A 23,704-nucleotide genomic window follows, 5' to 3' on the forward strand; every position below is an offset into this window, starting at 1 on the left:
CCCAGCCTCTCCCCACAAAGGCCCCTGCAGCCCTTCTGCCATAACCTGGGCATGGGCACCCAGTGTGTGCATTCTGAAGAGATCACTTCCGTGTGATCACTCTGAGATCTCCTGTATGATGAGAAGCTGGCAAGTATGGGCGTACACACGTACTTGCCAGCTTCTCATAGTAAAATATGTCTTGATTTCCACTTCTGGAAAAGAATTCAGGATATTCTGAGGATGCTTTCAGGAAATGGATCCAGTGGATTGATGGTTAGGTGGATGTTGATGGCAGTAGTGGTTTTAAGTCTTTGATTAGAGTAAGCAATAGTTAAGGAACCTTCTTTCAGTCAGTTTATACATGCAAATTCTCCATTTTAGAGGGGATCTGAATCTGATTCTGGAGCAAAGAGTTTGAAGAAGCCTCCAACATAAAATGCTGTTTGAACCGAGAAGCATGTAATGGCCACTTTGTTTGATTCAATTGTGAAGATAAAATTCAAGTTACAACTCTAAAATTAGCAGTAAAACTTCATTAAAGTTAAAAACCACAAACAAATAACGTGTCTCAAAAGAAACATATGGGCCATAGTCATGTGAAGGGCGAAAAGGGACCATGCACAGAACAGAAGACAATATTTCCTGACAGCCTCTCATGCATCTGCTTCAAGTAGGAGTTATTAATGGATACTCAAATTTTTCTCCATAAAGATAGAAGATCATGCTAATAAATGGCTACCTTTATGATAAGCTTTCTGTGTTAAAGATGCTCTACTTTTTGCCATTATTTTGTGGTCTTTTAGATTTGTATTTGGTTCCTGAAGTGGCCATCATGGGTTATTGCTGATCTTTCCATCTTTTCTGTCTTCAGAAGGGTTGCAGAATAGTTGCTGGAGCCCAACCTGAAAATCAGGTTGCACATGATTAAGCATATAGCAAACAAGCTTATTTGTTTGCCTAGTTGTAGGGTTGTTTTTGTTCCTGCACGTTTGTATCACAGTATCACAGTATGTTAGAGATTGGAAGGGACCTCGAAAGATCATCTAGTCCAATCCCCCTGCCAGAGCAGGAACACCTAGATAATGTTACACAGGAATGCGTCCAGGCGGGTTTTGAATGTCTCCAGGGAAGGAGACTCCACAACCTCCCTGGGCAGCCTGTTCCAGTGTTCCGTCACCCTCACTGAGAAGAAGTTTCTTCTCAAGTTTAAGTGGAACCTCTTGTGTATCCAGGCAGGTTTTTTTGATACTGGTGGTGTTTAAATAATTCCACCTCAGTGAGGTGAAAGAAGGTTTGGAGGCAGAGTCCCTAGCTTTTACAGGCTTCTGGCTCTGTTTAGAAAGGATGGTAGTTTGCCTTTTACAAGCATAGGATTAATGGTTAAGAAGTGTTAAATGCTTTATTCCTTATTGTTAAATGCTAATAATAGATATTTTATGTTTTATGGGTTCGTGTGATGCACTTTGTCTTTCAGCTTGGGATTCTGAAGTACTCAACAGACATTAATTAACAAAGTCTTACTGCACATCTGTTTGCTAAGAATGATTATTATCCCCATTTTGTTTAGAAGGGCACGTGATTTCCCCAAGTTTCTGCAGTGAGTCGGTGACAGAGCTGAGAAAGAAACCTGAATGTTCCACCCACATAGCTCTGCTCCACTGAGTAAACTTACAGGTGAATGTGTAGTTTTTTGTATATATGAAACATTTTCAATCATTTCCTGATGCAGAAATTAAAACCGATCAACCTAAAAAAAATACGGCAGTTGTATAGCGCTGTATACGGCTGGTAGTCATGGAGGGTGGATGATGAAACAACATTTTGTGAACAAGACACAGATACTTCTGTTGACTTCTTAACAGGTGCTTGTAGTTCCCTGCAGGAAGAGAGTAACTATGTCTGACTCATTCTGCAAATAATCCTTTTATCTTTTTTCTGGATGCAGTGGAGGCAGAAGTCAAGATTTAGGTCTAGCAGGGAGTTGTTCCTGTTGCAGAAAAGTAAAGTGCATTTATTGCAGTTGCTGGAAGAGGTATTCCTTGCTGATGGTTCAGAGTGATAAGTGAAGCAACGTGGCTTGTAATACATTGCTTGCAATTCTCCCTTGGTGTTGTTAGCAAATGTTTTGCCTGTTACCAAATGTGTTTTCTTACTTGTATGGAACATAACAGGATTCGATTGCTCCTCATCCTTATGTGATAATGTACTAGTTTGTAAGATATACTTGGGATTGTGTGCAGCTCAGTCTGATTGCTTACAGTTCTGTTTATTTTGGAGTTGACCTGAAGCTTTCTGGACTGACCTATGATGAGTTAAATAAATCTCTGATTATAAGTCATTGATAATTTACTCTCTTAGCTTGAATAGTACAGGTGTATGTATGCTTTTGGCCTTAAAGTCTTCAAACTGTGATTTGTAGGGATATTATGACTGGTATCTGAAATATGTAGACCTGTGGTGGGTGATGGGTAGGAATGTTTTATCTGCTGCTACAACCTTAAAAATGAAGGGGAAAAAAAACCATCATCTTTGGCTTGATAGGGAATCACCCTGGTCCTAAAAATCCTGCTGAGAAAGAAGAGGTTGACAGAGGTTTCTAAGGAATGGTTCTTCCTGAGAAAATCAGGGCAGGATTTGCCTTTTTATTTAGAAAAGAAAGTGTATTTTAAGACTTCCATCCTCTTCCTACATGAACAGTGGCTAGAGTTTAGCATACTGTCTGTACTGGAAGTTTATTAATGTAATCACTCAACCTGCAGATAGTTAAAACATTGAAGGACTCGGGCTGGCAGTGAGCCTAAATCACTGTGCAAAACCAAGCCATACCACAGCAGTATTAACCTTTACTGTCTGGAGTATTCTTAGTTTGCTTCTAGTGTGCTTATCTAAGCTTGCCAGCAGAGCATGCAAGGAGATGTGTTGTGGTTTTATTGTTTGTTTATTTTAAATTGGAGTTATGTATTCCAATCTTTGCACTAATGGCTTTCACACAGAATTAAAATAGAATGTGCACTAATCTGCTCTGCGGAAGGTGAGGAGGTGGAAGGTTGGTGTAAAGATTGTACTCCGATTCCTTTGCTTGTATTGTTTTCTTATTCCAGGAAGGAAATGGCAGTACAAGGCTCAGCAGCTCACTTAGGGATAGTGCGGTGCTTCCTTTAACACACCAGAAATCCATCCAAGCAAGGGCTTTCACAACCTATTTACAGACCTCTCAAATCTGGCATAGCCCAAGTGAGACTTTCACAAGCTAACTCAGCCTCTTTCTTTTCTCTCGCCTATGGCTGTTTGCAGCATGACATGGTGTGTTTCACTGATGTCGTATGCTAAGTGCACATTGTCAGCCTGACCTGCTGCTTCCTCCCTGCATTCATGACTGTTATGAGTGGCACCATGAAGCAGAGGAAGGTCCATGGGCAAACAGGCAGTTGGGAATTTGCTAGCTAGGAAGGCCTTTTTCAGAGGAATTGTGCTGATCATACATTAGCTAGCAGCAGCTGTGGGCTTTGGCTTTTCCTGTTATGTGACCTGGTTATCTTGTTCTAACTCATGGAGAGAAGAAACATCTTTCTCGTTATATCATGTGTACAGTCATGACTTGACTGGATTTCGTATTCTGGTAGAGAAAGGGTAGTGTCCTGGGCTGTCAACTGACGTATCAGTTGAACCATGAACTCGATAGACTCCTTTTCAGCCATTTCAGTATGTATGAGGTCTTAGTTTAAATGCTCCCTCCCTGCTTGCATCAGTAGTTAAAAATATATGATGCCTGTGTGTGAGAGAGAAAAGGCAAAAAAATCTCTATAAAAATTTCAGTATAAATTCAAGGTGGAATTTAAGTTTGTGGAGCTCAGTCTAGATTATTTTAGACAAAAGATTAATATTAACAGCATATACTGGCAGTGGTAAAGAAGTAAGATATCCAGGAGAAATAGAATCTAGTTATGAGGAAAAATACTGTAAGCTTCAAGGAATCTTCAAAGTAACCTCATTCCTCACACGATGAAAAAGCAGAAAATTGCAATGAATCTTGATTTCATTAACGGGATCAAAGAGGAAGATAGATGTGACCTGCATATCATCAATTCTATCCTTTTACTTATCTAGGATGCAGATGGAGGCTGGAGAAAAAGAAAATCCTTTAACTAATCTTCATATAACTTAATAGGAAAGTCAAAGTAAATTGATTCTCACTTTCTGAGCTTAATTCTGGACCTGTGATAATTTAGTCATTTAACTTATTCATAGAGCTCCCCTGGAAAAGGCTGAGTGTCAGCAGCTATTACAGGCACAGTTTCATGTGAAATGAAGGTACATGCACAAGTGTATATGGGGTTCAGGCGATCTGTTAAATGAGTCATAAGAAAAGCAAGTGGGAGGTCAAGGTAAATTTGCTTTAAGCCTAGATGGTGAAAGAACTGGTTGCAGCACCATCACAGAGGGGCCATGATGAATGGCTGGTGCTAGGGCAGTGTGGTACTCCAGTAATAATTTATAAAAATTAGATGGAATAGGAAAGCTTTCTATTTTTAGTATCTATCTTGGAGTGGAGATAAATTACTTCTTAGAAGTGCCAATTTTTCCATTGACTGTAAAAAGGTCCAGACAATTAGATCAGGTATAGGTGTTTATATACCTCTAATAATAAACAAAAGATTCCCATGAAGAATATTCAATTTTATATTAAAAATGTGATTATTTTTTATATTAAGCCCCTTTTAAGTGCTTGTTTCTGATGTTGATGCATCATTCATAATTTCCATGTAGATGGTCCAAAATTCTTATTATCTGAAAAAACAGTTGTATTTCTTACACCAAGTGGTGTTTAGGACCTGAAGGCTTGACTCTGATCTTGACACATCTCTTTCTGATCTTAGAGTGAAGCAGTCCTGTTTTATACTCCACAGGCTGAAAATCTGTTTTGATTAGCCCATTAGTGCCTGGCCAGAATGACAGATTATTCACCTGTAGAGCTAAAGCTGTGGACTGCAGTGTTTTTGGAACACAGGGGGAAGCCTGCAGTGCTCAGGTGGCTGTGCTGTAGGGCTAGTCTGTTTGCTAATGTTTTTGGCTGCATATGTAGGCACAGATCCAGCGGGGTTTATGTGAAAGACTTGCATTGGAAAAAGAAGTGCTTTCTCTCTGCAGGTTCAATTTCTGTTTTGGCAGATACATTTAAGCTTGGTCATGAAATCATTTATAATTATCAACAGAGCCCTTATGCCATGTGATCAGACAAACATCAGTGATACTGCTGCTGGTCATTGAAATACTGCACACAGAAAGGACAGAATAATCATGGACTGTACAATACAGGTTCAGGATGCTGTTTGTTTAGTGAGGGGAGATGCTGATTTTTGCCAAATTGATACATTTCCTATTGCCAAAATAAGGATGTCCAACTCGGATGGTTTGGCTATTGAAAGATACCAGCTGTTATCAGATGCCTTCTGGCTTTTGTTTGGGTTTCAGATTTCTTTGCAGAGATGAATCTTTAATTCTTGTCCTGTTGTTTATATCAAAGGGAGTTGAACATTTTCTTGACTCTCATTTTCTCATAAAAAGCCACCTCAAATCCTTTTTAAAGGATTTACATTTTGTGTTAATAATACTTAGGGCTTAAAGTCCTGATTCTCCGTAGACTTCTGGTAATATCACTTAGAGGTAATGCCAGTAAGAAAAATATTAGTTACATGTGTGCAAATGAAAGAAAAATTCATCTGACTGATATATAAATAAAAATCAACAGCCCCGTGGAAAACATAGGTATTTTGTTAGTGTGTGGTTTCTGCAGAATGGTACAGTAGCTTGTTCATACATGTTGCTAAAAATTGAGGTTTCAGTTCTGTGCTGAGTGGTGATATGGCTGTGACAGTCATGATCTCTTGTTCATCTCTTAACACGTGGACCGTGGAATCTGTTCGACTTTTATAAAATCTGTATGTGATGTGTGCATTAATATATGATGTGGATTTTTAAATTAAAACAAGTATTTTAGAATACTTAACAATGCTGGATATTGAGTTTTCATGAAGACTTCTTTTTCAGTTAGGTGATTTATACAGAGTTGAGTTGGTGGCTAGTGCAGAGCTTCCTTATAGTCTGTGAAAAAACAGTTACGGGCACATTCATCACAAGAGTGATTTCTTAGACCAGTTTTCAGTTACATGAAGGTTGTCCATACTTGCAGTGTGAATAAAATGGAGAAATCATCCAGAGTTATGCTAAATAAGCTTTTTCTAATTTGCAGATCAGGCAAATTAATTGATATTCATACTTCATGAAAGAAATAGCTGGTAGTATACAGATGTCATTTGTGTCTGTATCTCAGTTTATGCTTTTAGTTTTTATTTCAGAGTATTAAAAAAAAAATCTAGATAGCCAGATCAGAGTTTTTCCCCAGTAATCACGTTTCTTGCTGTTGCACAGTTTTTATTGATATGTTCTGTGGTACTCTGGGTTTTGAGACCTATAGTTAGGAGTACTTTTTATATGTAAGACACGACTTGTTTGCATCAGGGCCTCGTGAACAGAAGGTACAAAGTAACGTGGCTTTGAATTTATCATAAAAACTTTGACAGCAGACTTGCACTGAATTTAGGATAGATTTCTGCAGCTAGGTGTTTAATTAAACTCAGATCAATTAGGCACAGTAGCTATAAATATGGGAGCCCTCAAGACTGCAGTGCTTTGGAGAACTGATGTCAGCTAAAGCAAAGCCATTAAGAAAATTGGAGTGATTGAGAATGTTTTAAGTTGAAGGGGCAAACCAATGTAATATTGAACGCATAAAGAAGAGTAAAATGAAGGCAAGCATTTGAGGAGTGCTAAGAGGCTTTTGTAAATACAAGTTTGCTCAGTGGAGCTCCCACCAGTGTTAGTTCTTGTGAAGAGTTATCGGTTTGATGGAGGAAATATTTTTGTGTGAAGATTACAGAATATCTGCTTCAAGAACTGAAGCAGATGATGAGCATTGATAGGGAAAACAGTATAAGACTGGTCTGGGAATTGCACTAATATAGTTGCAGACTTCACTGCTCTGTAACAGTGACTTAATGTAATTTGTCAACTTCTGAAGAAAATAGTTGGCTTGTTGGTCATGACAGTATAAACCACTGGAAGGTGGCCTCCATAGCAGCTGGGCTTGAGATGCAGTGTGGACCAGAAAACAGTACCAAAATCGAAGTGGAAATGTGCAAAGACTTTTTGCATCTGATGGCCCTGGTTCTGAAAGCTGAGATCACTGTTCTAGGAAGAGTTTTTCGGGTAACGCACAAACACAGATCTTCAAAAGACTTCAGTGATAGTTGTTTCAAGTGGCTAATTATCTACAGGTTGGCATTGCTTTCCTGTTCAGGACCCTAGGGTAAAGCAGGTATCATGACAACAGTGTACCAGGCTTTCAGAAAATTGGGTCTCAAATAGTTGTAGAGGTACACTCTGGAGGGGAATATCACAAGTGAAATATTTCAGCCCTTACAAGTACATATAATCATCCCAATCAAATGCAAGTGCCTGCTTATTGGCTGAGACAGTAAGGTGCTAGTATTTTGCCCCAGGTAATACGGAGCTGGAACCCTTCAGTGAGGATCATATTACACACTTGAATACACTGTTAAGGCTCTTAGTGGGAATTGAACTGAATGGAAATGCAGACCAATTCCGTATGATTGTAGCTCCCACATACCTTCCCTTGTAATAGCTGCATGTGCTGGAGAGCACAAGTTCTATCTTAGCTGCCAAATGTCCTGTTTAAGAAAGGAGGGTTAAGCTAGGTTTGTCACAAACGTGACCACCGTGTAATTGGATAAATTCCTGTTACTTAAACACCATGTACCAGATAAATGAGGGAAGAGTAACCCTGTTATTATAGGTCCTGTGTTTATTGACTATTAAAATACAACTTTGGGGCTGGGATTCAACTTCTTGAAAGTGTTGAGTAGAAAAGAGATCTCACTTATCTATGTTACAGGAAGGGTAAGGTAGAAATAGACCCTAAAGCTCTTCTAATGCCATACCTGGTGACATAAACTATGCAGCCACAGCTGTGTGGTAGCTGTAGGGTTTTATATTTTTTAATATTTATTGTTCTTATTTTAAAAAACAAACAAAACCCAAGCTTTAGGTAAGTTAGGTTACTTTCATTTGAGAGTCATTCACTTTGCCAGGGTTTTCAGTTATGAAATCAAAGGCAATAACAATTTTTTTTCTACAGTTTCTCCCATTGCTTGGGTGTGCATTCTGCTGCTGCTCAAGTGTTTTTCTTGTGTCAACTGTTTTTATGTTATCATTCTGGTGATGTAGACTATGGGATGCTTCTGTTCCAGTGCTGTGATTGAATGCCTGGATAGCCTCCAGTACAGCCTATTGTTCTTTCTTACTTTGAGTTGCAAGTGACAAGCGAGCTCTAATTTTTAAATTTATTTATTAAAAACTCTGAACAACAATCCTCCTATTCACAATCAAGATCACCATTCATCCAAAGCTAAATCTGTATAATTACCCTCAAGCTAAACTTAGCATTTTCAGTAATGTTTCCTATTCCTGTCATAATGGGAATTGTTCAATCTGGCTAAGATTGGAAAGATCATTGAACAGACGTTTAAGGAATCAAACACTTCCAGTGAGTGGTTTTACAGATACGGAAAATTAGGAATCATTTTTTCCAGTGGATGTGTCATGCCTGGGTTCTTTTACCTACTGAGATACTTCTATAGTCACTATAGAAGTCACTATGGTACTTCCATGGTTCCATGTCGCTAATACAGTTTATTCCCAAACTGCCTGGCTTGACCAGTTTTTTCTTCTTTACAAAGAGGCCGAATTAATTGTCCAGGGGCAGAGGCTGAGTCTTAGTAGCCAGGAAGTAGATCTGCATCCCCTGAATCCCATTTTTGTGCTCTGATGACAAATATTTTTTGCTTATTCATTCTTGATCCAGTGTAAAAGTGGACAAGAGTCACAAAGGTACTTTTCATTAGCAGCCCAAACTAATGGAGGAAGCAAAGGTCTCGTTCTTGTCTCACCCAGAAGAGGGCAGTGGCAATACACCAGTAATTTCTTAGTACTCAACCAAAAATGCATTTCCTTCAAGATGGTAGACCTTGTGGAAGACCTGTCTATATTGAGTATTGAGATAGATTTTGTAACTCAGTTAAGGTGTACTGATAGGAAGTGGGGTAGGTTTATTGTCACCAGAGTCTGAGCCAGTCAGGAATGTAGTTAATACATGTGGAATGCAGATCTTATCCTACGGAACTTGACATAAAGACTGCTCTGGCACTAGCATCTGCCCAAGTAGAAGAGTTCACTGATGATATCATCTAATTAGAGCTAGGTAACATATTGCCTTCTTCCTTCAATCTCATTCTAGGAACATAAAATTACTTCAGAAAAAAAGGTCTACTTAGTTCAGTATACCTTCTTCAGCAGTAGTTAACAGTCTGCTTGCACGAGAGTAAGAGCAAGGCAAATGCATAGTTTTATTTTTTGTGCATAATCTTGAGTCTTCAGCAATTTGCTGCTGAGGATACTTTCTGACCAAGAGGCTATGTCCATAATGTGGACCTTGGTCATATTGCATCTTGCCTGTATTTTATAGGCTGGTCACCTTGTTTTGTACCGTGTTGATTTGTACAGAAAGAATGGAGTGTGAATTCTGTGAGCATTTTTTCTTGTGGTGCTGAATAGAATAAATTACTTGGAACTGGCTTTCAAACTAGAGGGACAAGCACAAATTTAGTTTAATTAAAGGCACTAAAATCCATCAGGAAGGGAGATTATCTAGCAAGAACCCATAATCTGCTGGGAGATAGCTCTGTTGCTGGTAGCAAGCCCAGTTAATACATGCAACAGTGTCTGGAACATTTTTGTTTTCTCTCAACTTTGTCATATATGCAGCTGTTTCTCTTCCCATTTTTCTTGATATTGTTTAAAAATACAAAACTGAAACATGGCTCCATCTGCTACTGGTCATTGAAAACTATTTTGCTTTTTTTTTTTTTTTCCTCCAGTTTTCAGTGGCTAGTAAGGGTCTGAATTTTTCTTCTGTGTCTATTTGCAAACAGACCCCAAAAGTAACAAGTTCAGGCCACCTACTTATGCAGCCTGATCCAGAAGTGATTTAAAATGCCACGTTAGTGCTCCTTTCCTTCACCCAAATTTTCCTCTGGTGGAATATCTCCCATGTCGCGAATATTTTCAGTTTCCTGTATTGTACATGCAGAGTTCTCTCACAGCTCTCAGCCTGCAATTACAGCTCTCCCTTATAAATATTTAAAAGGCAGTTCAGCTTTCAGACAGAGTACACCAGTGACAAAGATCAAGCTTTCTGACCTTTTGTTAATTTGCTCAGTGAAATAGAATTCCCTTGGTCTCACTTTTTGTATTTAAGGGAAGTAATTTGCATGCAGAGAGGGTGTTGGCATTTCTCATTTTTGTTGCTAATTTACTTTTGGTACGTGTATTCAAATGGATCTTTAAGCAAAGTCACTAGAAAGTTTTATCGGACTCTGAAAAACAGGATTTAAGGAAAAAAACATCTAGGCTCTTTATCAAGAAATGACAAATTTCTGTTGTATCGTGATGGGAAAAGAATTTTAGCAAACAAAGCAAAAGTGGAAATGTGTTTAGACCAATACAAAAATTTGCTATTCCAAATACACTTGGTGTTTCTTAGCCCTCCCTGAGAGATCAATTCCTGCTTAGCACATCAGAAAATTCAGAAGTAATTTACAGGCAAAGAATAAAGTAATAGCTGCTTACTTCACAGATGGAAAAGGGCAAATTGTGTGTCTGGGATGGCGAGGATTTTGTCCTCATCAAGAAGCAGTCTGAGGAGAGCCTGAAAACAAGTTTTGGTAATCACAGAGATTTGGAGAGACAGGAGGCAGCTTAAAAAAATGGCACACATCTAATTTGATAAGTATGAACAATGGTTTTGTTTGAATCAGAATACTGTTCCTTTTATTTGAAACAGTCATTTGTTAAAAAAGAATATATCTCCTTGTGTAGATGTAGATATATGAGGGTCTGCAAAAACTACATCAAATTTGAACTTTCCTGGTGAAAGGATTGAGGTCAGGATTTATATACCACAGCGTGATTTTCAGATCATGTCTCTTGTAGGTTAGAAATGCCAGAAATACTAGGAATGGCAAATATTCTTTAAACCAGTATGTTTTGGAAACTTCATGTTTAAATCTTCCCACCTGATGCAAACAAATGCAAATACAATGCCAAATTGTCCTGGGTTCAGCAGTAGCAGTCATGTTTCTCCTCCTTGGTAGCTGGTGCAGTGCAGTGTTTTGACTTTCAGCTCGGGAACAGAGCTGATAGCGATGTTTTGGTTTGGCCAAGGACTTTGTGAGCCTCATGCTCTGCCAGGGGGGAGGGGAAGCCAGGAGGAAGCAGAGACAGGACACCTGACCCAAACTGACCAAAGAGGTATTCCATACCACAGCACGTCATGCCCAGGATGTAACTGGGAGTTAGCCGGAAGGGCTGGGGGTCTGCAGGGTTGGAGGAGGTATCGGTCGGTGCTTGGTCGGGCTGAGGGGGGGCAAGTTATCGGTCAGCTGGTGCTGAGGTGTTGTATTCTCTTCCCTTGTTATTTCCTTTATCATTATTATCATTGGTGGTAGCAGTAGTGATTTGTGTTATACCTTAGTTACTAAACTGTTCTTATCTCAACCCGTGGGAGTTGCATTCTTTTGATTCTCCTCTCCGTCCCTCCGAGAGCAGGGGGAGGGCAAGAGAGAGGGGGGAAGTGAGCGAACGAATTACTTGACTGGGTTTAAACCACGACACAAATCAATCTGAACTTCAAGGAATGTTTAAAATCCAATTGAACAGAAGTTCATGGAAGATATACATTGGGATCTTTTCAGCCTGATGGGATCAATCAGTGGCTCAAATATTAACTCCTCCTAAAAACCGGAGTTGGATTTTACTTCAAACTGTGTAAAGGGAAGGTACATATTTTCATTCATTAATGAAAAGCACTTCTGTATATGTGTATCAGGACTTTAATGATTGAGTAATAACAAAAAAAAATTGGCAATACAAGTATGTATGCATATCTGTATAGAGTATGTTAAGTGTGCTGAATGAATCTGAATGACTTCTACATCTTCCCCGTGCAGAATGGTTGAAAAGGGCAGCTTTCAAAGGAAGTAGCATATTAATTTCATGGCTAAAATGCCATCAATTTCAAAGGACTTTGCTATGGTAAGAACTGCGAACTACTTATGATAACAGTAAAGCATGCATTTGGAAAATCTCAATTATTGCTTTGGAGAATAAATTACCTATTCTGAAAAATGTGGTACCCGCATACCCTGAAAAGTTACTGTTTCAACTATCAAATAGAAAAATTTTGCAGAAATACAGAATGGACTTAATGCATTCACTGAAATGCTGGTGAAAATACATAAAAGTATTCGTGTACATAGATACAGCTCTTTTTTTAAGAAACATAGAGGCTTATATAGGAGTAAAGTCAAGCTTAATGTATCTGAACAGCTTACAACTATTTTTCTTGCCAGACAGTCCCTACTGATTGTTTCATATTCAGATGTAGTAGACTTGTTACTGATTTTTTCAGATTCAGATGTAGTAGATTTGAGTGAATTAGTACTTAGAGACGGCCTGAAAATAGTTTTGCCAGCTTAGCTGAATCTCCCGTCTCAGTTTACCTCGAGCAGTAAAGCTTCTTATAATACATCACCTATTCTGTATTGACACTCCATTCCTCTATATAGATTGGTGTTGTCCATGTCAGGACAGGATGTTGAAGTGTGTGATGAAAATTGTGATCTAAAAATCCTGGTGTATCCTCATAATATATAGATAACAGACCTGCCATCTAAACCCAGCTGTGAAAACTGTGACCAGTCTACAGGTTCTTAAAATTGGCAGAGAACTTAACAATAAAGTATGTAAATAAAATCCCTAATTCATCAGATTTTCAGGAACTGCAAAATCATGTTTTTATGAGTCATGGTTTTGTGAAACCTAGATAAACTTTTGTTTTATTTGTTATGAATTTATTCTGGATATTTAGAAGGAAGGAATACCTGTAGTTCTCAGAGCAGAGGGTAAGGCCATCCCAATACTGTGAAAGCACTTGTGCTGGCCCCATGGTTTTGCAAACTTGTTCTTTGGTTTTGTGAAACCTAGATAAACTTTTGTTTTCTTTGTTATGAATTTATTCTGGATATTTAGAAGGAAGGAATACCTGCAATTCTCAGAGCAGAGGGTAAGGCCATCCCAATACTGTGAAAGCACTTGTGCTGGCCCCATGGTTTTGCAACTTGTTCTTTGTTTCTTATTTTATATACAGCCATAAATGAATGGACAGAACTATAAAGTTGATTAAAGAAGGGACTTAATTAAGGATTGTAATTAAAGTAGTGGAGAAAATTACAACTGAATTGAAAATTCAAAAAGAGCCTGTGTGATGTAAAGGCTAATAGTGTTAAGGCAGTAATCTCTATGAAATAATTCATTCTGCTTCTATTAGTCTTTTCTAATGAGATTAAGGATGTCATGGTATGATCTTGCTAATTAAGTTGTTTTGTGACTTTGAAATATGAAGAAATAGTAAAAAACTGGGGGTTGTTTAATATACCACAAAACTCTCAAATTGTGTGACAAATATCCTCAAAATATTTCCATATGTTCTCAGTCATAATAAGGATGGAGGGTAATATTTGACTAGATACTAGAAAATAAAAACAAATGTATGTAATATAGAGTTAATCTCAGCCATATTGCTGTGTCAGTCAGCTGTTTTGGGTAAGATTTGGTGATAATGTAGAATTGTAATATATACTGGTTTGTTTTTTCTTTTTTGTTGGAAAAGTAAAACACAAAGATTGCAAAGCACATGAAGTGTTTTTTCTGATCTCAAAGCTGTATGAAGAATAAAGTGTGTGTTTATGTGCATCATTTGTAAAGGTGACTGCCTGCAGCAGATGACTTCACTGTGACCCTGTCAGATGTAAACTGCACAAGGTCAGGTATGGGACAGTGATATAGGAAAATGAGGAACCATTCTGTAAACTGCAGGCAGTTGTGCTGGGATTTGACTTTTGGATCAGTTTTTTGTTATGGATCTAGGACCAGCTGTGTGTGTGGTGTGCTGGGAATAGTGATAATGCAATACCCCCCCCCCCCTTTTTTTTTTAGGGTCATAAAGATCACATTGTTTTTTGCACATAATGTAATATTATTCCAGTGCCACAGTGGCTTCAATTTTTCTTCTTTTCAGAAGTAAAATATCATAGTTTTTCATTTTTTAAAAAGGTGCCATATACTATGAACAGAGGTTTTAAGCTGCTTGAGGCATGCAGTATTTCTCTGAGCTGTGGGTAGTACAGTGTGCCACGTCCCTTGATTGACACTGCACTATTGTATTGCATTACCACAATGAAGAGGAGATTGTTCTCTGTGATATTTTTAATATAAGAAATTAAGAGGCGTTTCCACAGTGCTGCTAGTCCAGGGTTTGCCTTATTGTTACCTATTTAGACTTAATAGGACAGTAATAAATTCTAATGAATTAATTATAGCCAGTAAATAAAATCTATTGTCTTGCTTAGCATGTGTATTAAATATATCTTTCTCTGCACACGTGCATGCACCCACACAGAGTGTAGAGCTGCATAATTATTATACATTGTAATGCTACTGATTATTTCACTAATACTGAATATTTCTCTGATAGAGCCAGAAGAAAAAGGGCATGTATTAAAAGCAGAGGCAAGTCAGGGTAATCCTTTCAATTTAAGAGGAAAGATTGAAATGTATTTTATGAAGGATTTATTGAAGTGTCTTATATTACAAACACCACTTTAAGAGCTGCTTCAGCAGACTGATAACTTGATAGTTGTTGACATTTTGCCGTCCATGTTGAATGGTATTGTCTTTCATGTAACTTGGCTACTGATTCTTCAGTCACAGTCCATTTGTCATTTGTAATCTAAGATCAAATTCAAATGCTGAATTTTTTTTAATTTATAGCTAGAAATTGTAAAATATGTGACATGATGACAGCATCTTTCAAATTAATTTCCAAAACACTGTTTCACAGCTGTGTCATGTAAGGAGTATTGCTGTAATTTGGTTTTGTAGTTATATTGGTTTATCTTCAAAGGTGATATTTACACCTCACTAATCAGAAGAAGTTTAGCTATTGTAAAATACATTGGTGGTTGTGATCTACGTGAAATTATGGTATAGACTCCAATATGACTTACAGTTTTAAAGAAAACATAATGAAGGTGTGACTTTATAGATGCTCCTTAGAATATCAGTATTCAGGTTTAGACCTTAACCTTTTACTGACATTTGCCTCTTGCTGATTTCAGCTGGAAAATAAATACGCAAACTGATAAAGACTTACACGTCCAACGGACCACGATAAGTTTTGTTATGCTGCACCTTTATGTATCGATACTTTGTATCACTGTATTATGAAATAGCATAATAACTAAGTAATGTTAAAGCTCCTCTGTTTGTGCTTTCTTTGTAAACTCTTACTGTGCTCTTTGAGCTTCAAACATAGCTGTTAAGCAGTAACTTTATCACTTGACCATGTCTGCTCTGCCTTCTAGGTGATTTTCCTAGAACAACTGTTTTGGTTCTTGAACTGACTTTCATGGCATATGTATGCTATAGCAGTGATCTCCGGAAAAGATCTGTGAAGGGTCAACTGTACTTGCTGTGTCTGTCACCTGACAATTTCCTGACTAGAAACTGTAATGAGTGTTATCAATAACATAGTCCCCTAAAAGATCATTTCTTAACCTGCATTTATAATAATGCAGTAGATACTAGAGCTGTAGATCTTTGAAACTTCAGTTGACTCATTGTAGTTTATACGTAGGTGTCCTGGGTTCAGCAGTAGCAATCGTGTTTCTCCTTCGTGGTAGCTGGTGCAGTGCTGTGTTTTGAAGCTTGCCCCTGTTCCAGTGCAGTCTGGATCAGTCCATGGCAAATGGTAGGGCTGTGTTTCCACCCCTGGGGCAGTGGGTTCCAAGTGAACTGGACACCCCTCCAAGTAAAAGCAAACTGTGGCCTGCACTCTGCTGCCAAAGGAATTGAGAAAAATGCATTGCTACTGCTGTTTAAACCACGACAGTAGGAAATAGTAGAATTTCAGAGGAATGGCAACAGCGCTGTTTGAAAAGCTGGTTGCATATCCCAGGCTTGAGTACCAAGCCTAGAAACTATCCTGTCCCAGTGTTCCTGCAGCTGTGAGCTTGCATTTTCGAGGCCTGTGCCCATAAAACATCCTAGTGCCCATTGACACAGTCCTTGCAGGAAAATGTTACTTACAGGTGTGAATGTGCTTTACTTTATTTCTTTATGTTTTTAAGAAATAAAAAATTAACTTCTATAAACTCACACAGCATGAAGTGACTTCTCAAAACATATCTTCCCCCTGTTGAAAGGCTTTGATACTATGAAACAGTTCTTTAGCAGTCTGCTTGTGCCTTAATGAGTCATTCAGATAAACAGGTTCCAGTGAAGATTGAATTACGATCCTATGCAGCTGACACAAAGCAACCACTAGTTCTTCTCAAGAAACTCATGAATAAATAAAGATCCTGTGCTTCCAGGCCCAAGCCCAACAGAAATGGAAGGATGCATGTTTTTCAGTGTGATTTCCCATGTCCTACAAGTACAGCCTTGATCTTGACATCAGAATTAGATTGGTGCTGCTGAAGACACCAAACATTATGTAAGTAAAGACATATAAAAATAGGTGGAAATGTGGGGTATGACTGGAAATATCTGTCATTAACTCTGAGCAAACTGTTAGACAGTAACCTCTGATATTTAGCTTGTACATACAGGATGCAATTCGTATGCCTTGTCATTTTGTATGTGGAGGGGCATTCTCCAGAGTTATTTTTAGAGTTCTATTTCAGTGAAAAATACGAATTTTAATGTCTTCATAAGAGCTTAATCATGTTTATCATCTACCAAGGCCAATAAATATGTCAGCTCTTCTCTGTTGTTTACATTATGGTTTTAGCACAAATTCAGGCTCCAGACTGTTGTGCTACATGCATGTAGCAACCAGCGTCATTTCTCTGAGAAGTTCACATTTTAGTGGGTGATATGATTAATAAGAGAGAAAAAGGGGTGGAAGTCATGGAACAACACCGGTGGGAATGAGAGTAGCCTTGTTGCGTGTGGTGTCTCACCTGGCTGAATTTGACTTAGTTTGCATAGGTACCTGTGAAAGCCGCTGAGAATTTTAAGGAGGACAGTTGGATACCTGTGACAAATGCTTATAGAGAAGCTTTTTGGGGCCTAAGGAAGAAGCACAGAGATGCTTATGTAAAAATGCTGTTGGGGGATGAAAGGTGGAATTGTTGGCTGAACAGAGGAAGGAACTGATACTTTGATAGTTTTTAACAGGATTTAAACAGGACAGTGCTGTTTACTGGGTGGAAGGAAGCTATCGTCATGTTTCCTCTGCTGACCGGACTGCACAGTGTAGTGCTGGATCCCAAGCACCCTACACTGTCTGGACTGATTTGAGTGTTTCTGAACTCCTTTCCTACCCTCTCACAGCATAGCTGAAGTGAACCATCTCTGCAAAGATGGGGGCTCACCTAAATTTAATTTGCTGAACTTAGCATATCTTTTCTACTCAATTTTTTTTTATTTTCTAATTTTGAAATGCAACCCAAATCAAATCCCATGTAAAGATGCCTTACTGCTTCATAGCTCTGGTTGCAACACCATTTGTTTCTGAAACAGTTCTTTCGAGATCTCTAACATCTTTGCATGCAGTTATTTTGACCTGAATATTATGAAAAGAGGGGTGAGCAGATAAAGCGTGTGGTTCAGAGTGGTGAAGACTTTGTGCAGAAGGGAGGACACAAGTTCTTACAGAAATTAACTGCAAAACACGCCTGTTTTCTGCAGGAGTTGGTCTGTGTGGTGGGTTGACCCTGGCTGGACATATTTAATCTTAAGAGTGGGAAATTCTTTTGGGGAAAAAAGTTATCTTTACATCTGTATGTTTTCTGTTCTTTTAATCAATGCACCTAATACTGTAACACTGTTAAATACTCAGCTTTTCGAGTGTGTGTATCTGACGAGGAATGTGCTCTACATGTTGTAATTCAAGGCATATAAATCTACTGACCGCATGCACTTCTCAAATGCTTGATGTGTGCATCTTCTGGAAGTTCTGAATTGGAGTTTTAGTAGTTTTCACCATGCTAGTCAAAGTTTTTCTTCTACCTGCATGCTTCACATTCCATCACTTGAATTATAGTCTTGTAAATTAAGTATTAAAAATCATAGGGCTTTTTTGACAGTCCTACATCTGATGATCTTAATGTAGTGAAAACAGCCATGAATTCATTACTGTCCATGAAGGGGACAGTCACATAGGTATCTTTTTATGTAATCATCTTAGTGATTTGCTAAACTGCTTCTGGGAATGGGAAGAACAAGTTAATTGCATTTCATGCTAGACTTTACAACTAACTTTGATTCATTTAAAGCTGTCATAATGATGATGCTGTGTTCCATTTTTCTTTTAATCCTCTTTTATTTTCATAAAACTTCTTCAGGTTTTTTTTTGTGTTTCCTGAGGAAGCTGTTACAATCAATTGTTACTTGCTTCAGGTGGTATTAAAACTGATTGACTTTTGGTGTAAGGAAGGGAAGCTAATTTTGCCTGAGAGAAGAACTGCTTTACTGGATTTTTCTTGGTTTATGAAGCTGAACTATAAACAATTAGGACCTTACCCAATGATCAGTGGAAGGTTTTCCACTGGTTTCAATGCCTTTGGGGTTGTGCCTGTCTCAGTAACTTATAGTCTCTAATGAGTCATTTTGAAAATGGTGTTTGATTGCTCAGAAAATGCTAAACAAAGTATTAAGTAGTTTTGAACTATCCCAAATTCAGGATCTTTTAAGCTTCCTCAGAAACATGTGCATTTCAGATTATATTTACGTGAAAATATAGTGCATTTGGGGTGGTTGTTTACAAACCTTCTTGAAAAAGGAGATGTTGATGTTTCAAAAAAGGATGTTGATGTTGCTGAGGTCCTGAAAAAAAATGAAATATCAAACCGGTGGTTGCTGTTAATCTAGGGGGTTACGTGGGTGAGCTTTCAAAACATCCTCAGGATTTCAAATGGTACTTTGTATAAGCTTGGCTGGAACTTTGTTGCTAATGCAAAGAGATATACTGGCAAACTCCAGCCTCTAATGATAAGTACTAGTCAGAGTTTTTCTGCCTAGTTTTATGTCCCTACATTTTATAGAGAAAATATTGAAACTCATTTTTTTTCATTTACTCTGAAATGGATTTCCTGCAAGGGACCAATAACCACACTATTTAAGCCGTATTTTGGAGGTTTATATTGGGCTTGAGTTTTGTTCCCTGCCCTGACAAAGTGTTTGTTCAGCAAGGTTGAATTTACTAGTTTAGATTGACTTCTGTCATATATAATGTATATCAAGCCATCACTTTCAAGCAGCTTTTGGGGGCACAGACAATGAAAAATATATTAATGAAACATGCCGTGTTGTAGGAAGAGCAACTGCTAGTCAGCTAATACAAATGCTGTTTTAACAGACTGGTCACTTGACTTACTCTGTTTTTATTCTACACAGTTTGGATATGATCCATCATGTCTGCAGCCTGCAACATCACAGAAAATATTTGATCAGACTCAGTTTTTAGAAGAGACCCAGATTTCTAAGTCTCATGTCGCCACCTTAAATCAAGATCATCAGCATTGGCAGTTTTTAGTAAGTCTTATTTCTTTTTACTATTTTATGGCTGATGAATTTAAAGACAAATCTAGTTTTGCATTCCTGCTGCTTTTGTTTGTTCATTTGGTTTTGTTTGGGTTGGTTTTGTTTGCATGTCACTAACATCAGGGGGCTGGGGTTTTCTGAGGGGGAGTGTTTGGGAGATGGAGGGTTTGCCTCAACAGTCTTTATAGCAATAGATTTTGTATTGATTTCTTAGAATCTTGTGGAACAGTAGAAGTACTTAAATGATACGTATGTAGTAGGGACATAATTTAAGTGTAAAAAGAGAGTTCAGTAAAGAAAAATGTGATAGAAATTGTAATTCCAATGATTTGTTCTGGATGCACGAGTACAAAAATGCAGGGCATAGTGCTTAGTGCTTGAGATCAGCACATTCCATTCTGTTTTGGTGTCTACATCCTGACACTTGATTCTGAATGTCAGATTTTTTCCATTAGGGTTTCTGTGTTGGCACACATACTGAGTTTCAGGCACCTTTTGAAATCAGAGAAGGGTCCTTTGAATATAAAAACTCTAGAATAATCTTAGTGTACCTGAAGACAACTTCCAGAGAGGAATATGTGTGCCAGTGAGGTGTCTTTAATTCTTTCTTTTAGGTAAAATACTTTCACTTAAGAACAAAGATATTTCAATACATAAATGGACAAATTTCTGTTTCTTCTTAAAATCAGAGGTGCAGATGGAACACTACATTTTGTTTCCTATAATTAATTGCTGTTTTATCTGCTTTTGCTTTCATTACCCTATTTACTTCTTTTTGGACTGTGAAATCATAATGGGTGTGATTTCTCTTTTTAAACTTGTTAATGTAAACAGAAATGCTGTGAAAAGGGAGGCAAGCTTTTGGAAATTGCTAGAGAAACTAGATTGAACTTGTTGTCTTGAGTTGAATTTTGGAGTCAATTTAGTCAATTTCAAGTAGTAAATGCAGTTTGCTGAGTAGAGATGTACTGTGTATAGGGTTATCCTCTAAACACTTGTCAGTTGCTCAGGATAGCAAAGCTATGATTTCATGGTTGTCCTTTTCACAGAAGTGCCTGCTTAGTCAAGCTACTTCTGCATCTGCCCGCCCCAGCATCGTTTTTGCACAGATCAGGTCCTTCTACAGCAGCAGAAGCAGTTGTAATGGCACATTTTGGAATGTGTAGCATGCCTTAAGGGGGTGAGCGATGAGCAGGTGACTGCTCTCATGCTACTGCCAGCACAAACAAGTCCTAGCACTTCAGATTAATACTGGGACATGAGAATCCTTCTGTGAATTTAAAAGTTGCAGAAGCTCTCCATACTTTATCTGTCTTTTCAGAAACACTGAAAAGACTACAACTGACTTAATTCAATGATAATGAAGCAAATAATATAAGTTTGGAACTCTGCATGCCTTTATTCAGTGTCTGTTCATTGTCCGTGACTGAGTTATAAGATGTAGTTCATATAGCACCTTTGATCTTCAAAGGACTTAGCAACCAGTAACTAACAGAATAATTTAAAGAAAATTCTTTAAAAGGTACCATTTTTAAAAGTAGTATTCTCACTGTTCTTACACTGTACCTCACTGAGCTGAAAGTAAAGGCTTAAAGCTTTGCTTTAAGAGCCTGATACTTGAAGCCTGAGGTTCTAAATTTGGTGCTGGATTTATCCATTTGAAGGATATTAGTTTGATTGCATCAAAAGTAATGGTATTTAATATGACAAGAGAAAAGTGCATAAATGTGATATTTTGAATGGCTGTTAGAGCCTTCTCTGCATCTCTGCTTCTGAAAAGAATAATTACATAGTTGTGACGTGAACTGAATGTTAAGGTTTGGTAAAAGATACCTCTGGTAAAAGAAGTGATGTCAATCTCCTAACATTGTGGTCAGAAGTTCCCTTAACAGAAGTCATTTGAGAAGTTAGCTTTTGTGTGTAGACCTAGACCCAGTACATAGATAAAAAACAACTTGAGACAAAAATGGGATGTGAATAAAATTAGTGGGAATTTTTGCTGTTCATTTCATTCACATAAATAATTCATGCTTTCAAGCAGCATAAGGTGTTGTAAAACAAAAAACAGTGGTTTGGATTAGGGTCTTGAGAACAGAATAGCGAAATGATTATTTGCAGCAGCTCATTTAATTCCAACATAGACTGTCACTGAGTCCACTCAGGGTCTGTTCTCCCAGCTTAATTTGTCAGTATTTAAGTGGAACACAAGAAATGTAAATGATTGCTGGGCAATAGCAGCCTTCTGGATGAAGAGTAAACTTTGGGCTTGATACCAGGCTCCTTTTAAAACACTGTTGTTTATATAGTATTGCAGTACAGATAGTGAGAGAGTTAGATACTCTGATGCCAGGATTAAAATTTCCTATCAACATATTAAGCACTGTTTCTTTCATACTGTAGTTACAGTATTTGAGGCTAAATTTTCACTTACTGTTCACTCCTATTTAATTTTTAATTAATTCCTGCAGCTGTATCAGGAAAAATAACTTTTAATCATTTATACTGAGAATCAGAAGCAATAAGTTCAGTTTTCATTCTGGTACTGTATGTTTCGGGAGTGGTTTCACTGCAGACGGAAAATCCTGTGTTTTAGTAAACAGAGACCAAATTTGTTATTTACAGACAAATGTTCCCTTCGCCTTCTGTCACAAGCTTTCTGTGTACATAAATAGAACAGGCTTGTACCACTTACCTGTTAGTTACCATGCAACAGCAGCATTTGACACTGCCTGCAGCTGCACTGAATGACGTGCAGCTCCCTGACTGTAAATTCAAGTGCTCTTGTGTTTAGAACTGGGGTCGATAAAAAGGACATTAGTGTGGGTATAATGCCACTTTTGCCATACTAGCAACATGTCAGCAGAGTTTCTATAACAACAGCACTTTGCTGAGAGATACAGCCCTCTATCACATGTTCATGATGGAAAAATTGTAATGGCTTTATTCTATTGCAATATGTAGTTTTCTCTAAAATACACACTGAGCTCAATTTAAGCCTTTCTGCCTCTGTGCAAAACAGGAATCTGTCGTGCTTTCCAAAGATTCGCTTGAATTTATTTGTTCCTGAGGTCAGAGTACTAGGTGTTTAAACTTTTTTTGTGAATATTTTAGTGTTATTTGCTATTCAGAGCTGTTTTTCAGGCTCTTTATGATGGCAGAACAGTGGGGCTTGGTGTAGTGGGATAATAATTAAAAATATGAATGCATCTGATACAGACCTTAGTGTTTAAGCTGGATAGCCAGCTCTATGAAAGGAACTTTTTGAGGTCACTTGTCTTTCCTGTACCCTGGACACGTGTGAGATTTTTAGCAATGACATCAGCAATATCCATGGGCAAAAACAGTATCTGGGTTTTGATAAATGCTGAAATGAATCATAATGTATTTGAATTTTTATTATTTTTGGTCTCTTGTATTTTTAAACGCATAGCATGAAGTGCCAATGAGCTATTTCAATAGTTTATTTCCCTTTACCATTCCATCATCGGTTTTCTTCTCCGTACCAATGAAATTACTTAGATAATGTTCCATTTCTAATGGTATTTTCTCAATTGACTGTTCGAATTCTAGATTGATAGTTCAAATGTAGAATTCTGTTTTAATTTGGTTGATACAGTGCCAGTATAATAAAAGCCTTTCTTATCTGCTAGCTGTGAAGAGAACTTCCGTCAAAAATAGATCTTTATGTGGTTTTAAAACCCACTTTTTTTTCTAATTGGGGTTAGAGCAAGTTGTTACATTCCTGAATGAGTGAGAGCAGGGAAAGATATTTAGAAGCCCAAACAATGAGGTCTGTCCAGTGCCACACTGGATTAAATCAGTAGCCATGAAAGCAGGCTGACCTTTTTTCTTTCTTCCTAGAACATAATATTCTTACTCCCTGAGTTTAAAAAGGTTGTTGACTCAAATATGACCTTTCAAG

The 23,704-nt window shown here is 37.9% G+C and overlaps 1 protein-coding gene across 9 annotated transcripts in view; it reads left to right on the forward strand.

Annotated features, from left to right (window-relative positions):
* RIMBP2 (RIMS binding protein 2) overlaps positions 1-23,704 on the forward strand; it is a 136,395-nt gene that overhangs the window by 22,969 nt on the left and 89,722 nt on the right. For all 9 annotated transcript variants that reach the window (XR_008972850.1, XM_057414914.1, XM_057414913.1 and 6 more), the window contains exon 5: positions 19,636-19,773. Coding sequence is in view for 8 of the 9 variants with exons in the window: in XM_057414914.1 (XP_057270897.1) it covers positions 19,636-19,773 (138 nt within the window). In the remaining variant the exon portion in view is untranslated. The remainder of the gene's footprint in view (positions 1-19,635; positions 19,774-23,704) is intronic.

This window comes from Pezoporus wallicus, unplaced genomic scaffold (assembly GCF_028554395.1).
Source record: "Pezoporus wallicus isolate ANWC-B61680 ecotype Strahan unplaced genomic scaffold, APGP_CSIRO_Pwel_v1 contig_8047, whole genome shotgun sequence".
NCBI classification, from domain to species: Eukaryota; Metazoa; Chordata; class Aves; order Psittaciformes; family Psittacidae; genus Pezoporus; species Pezoporus wallicus.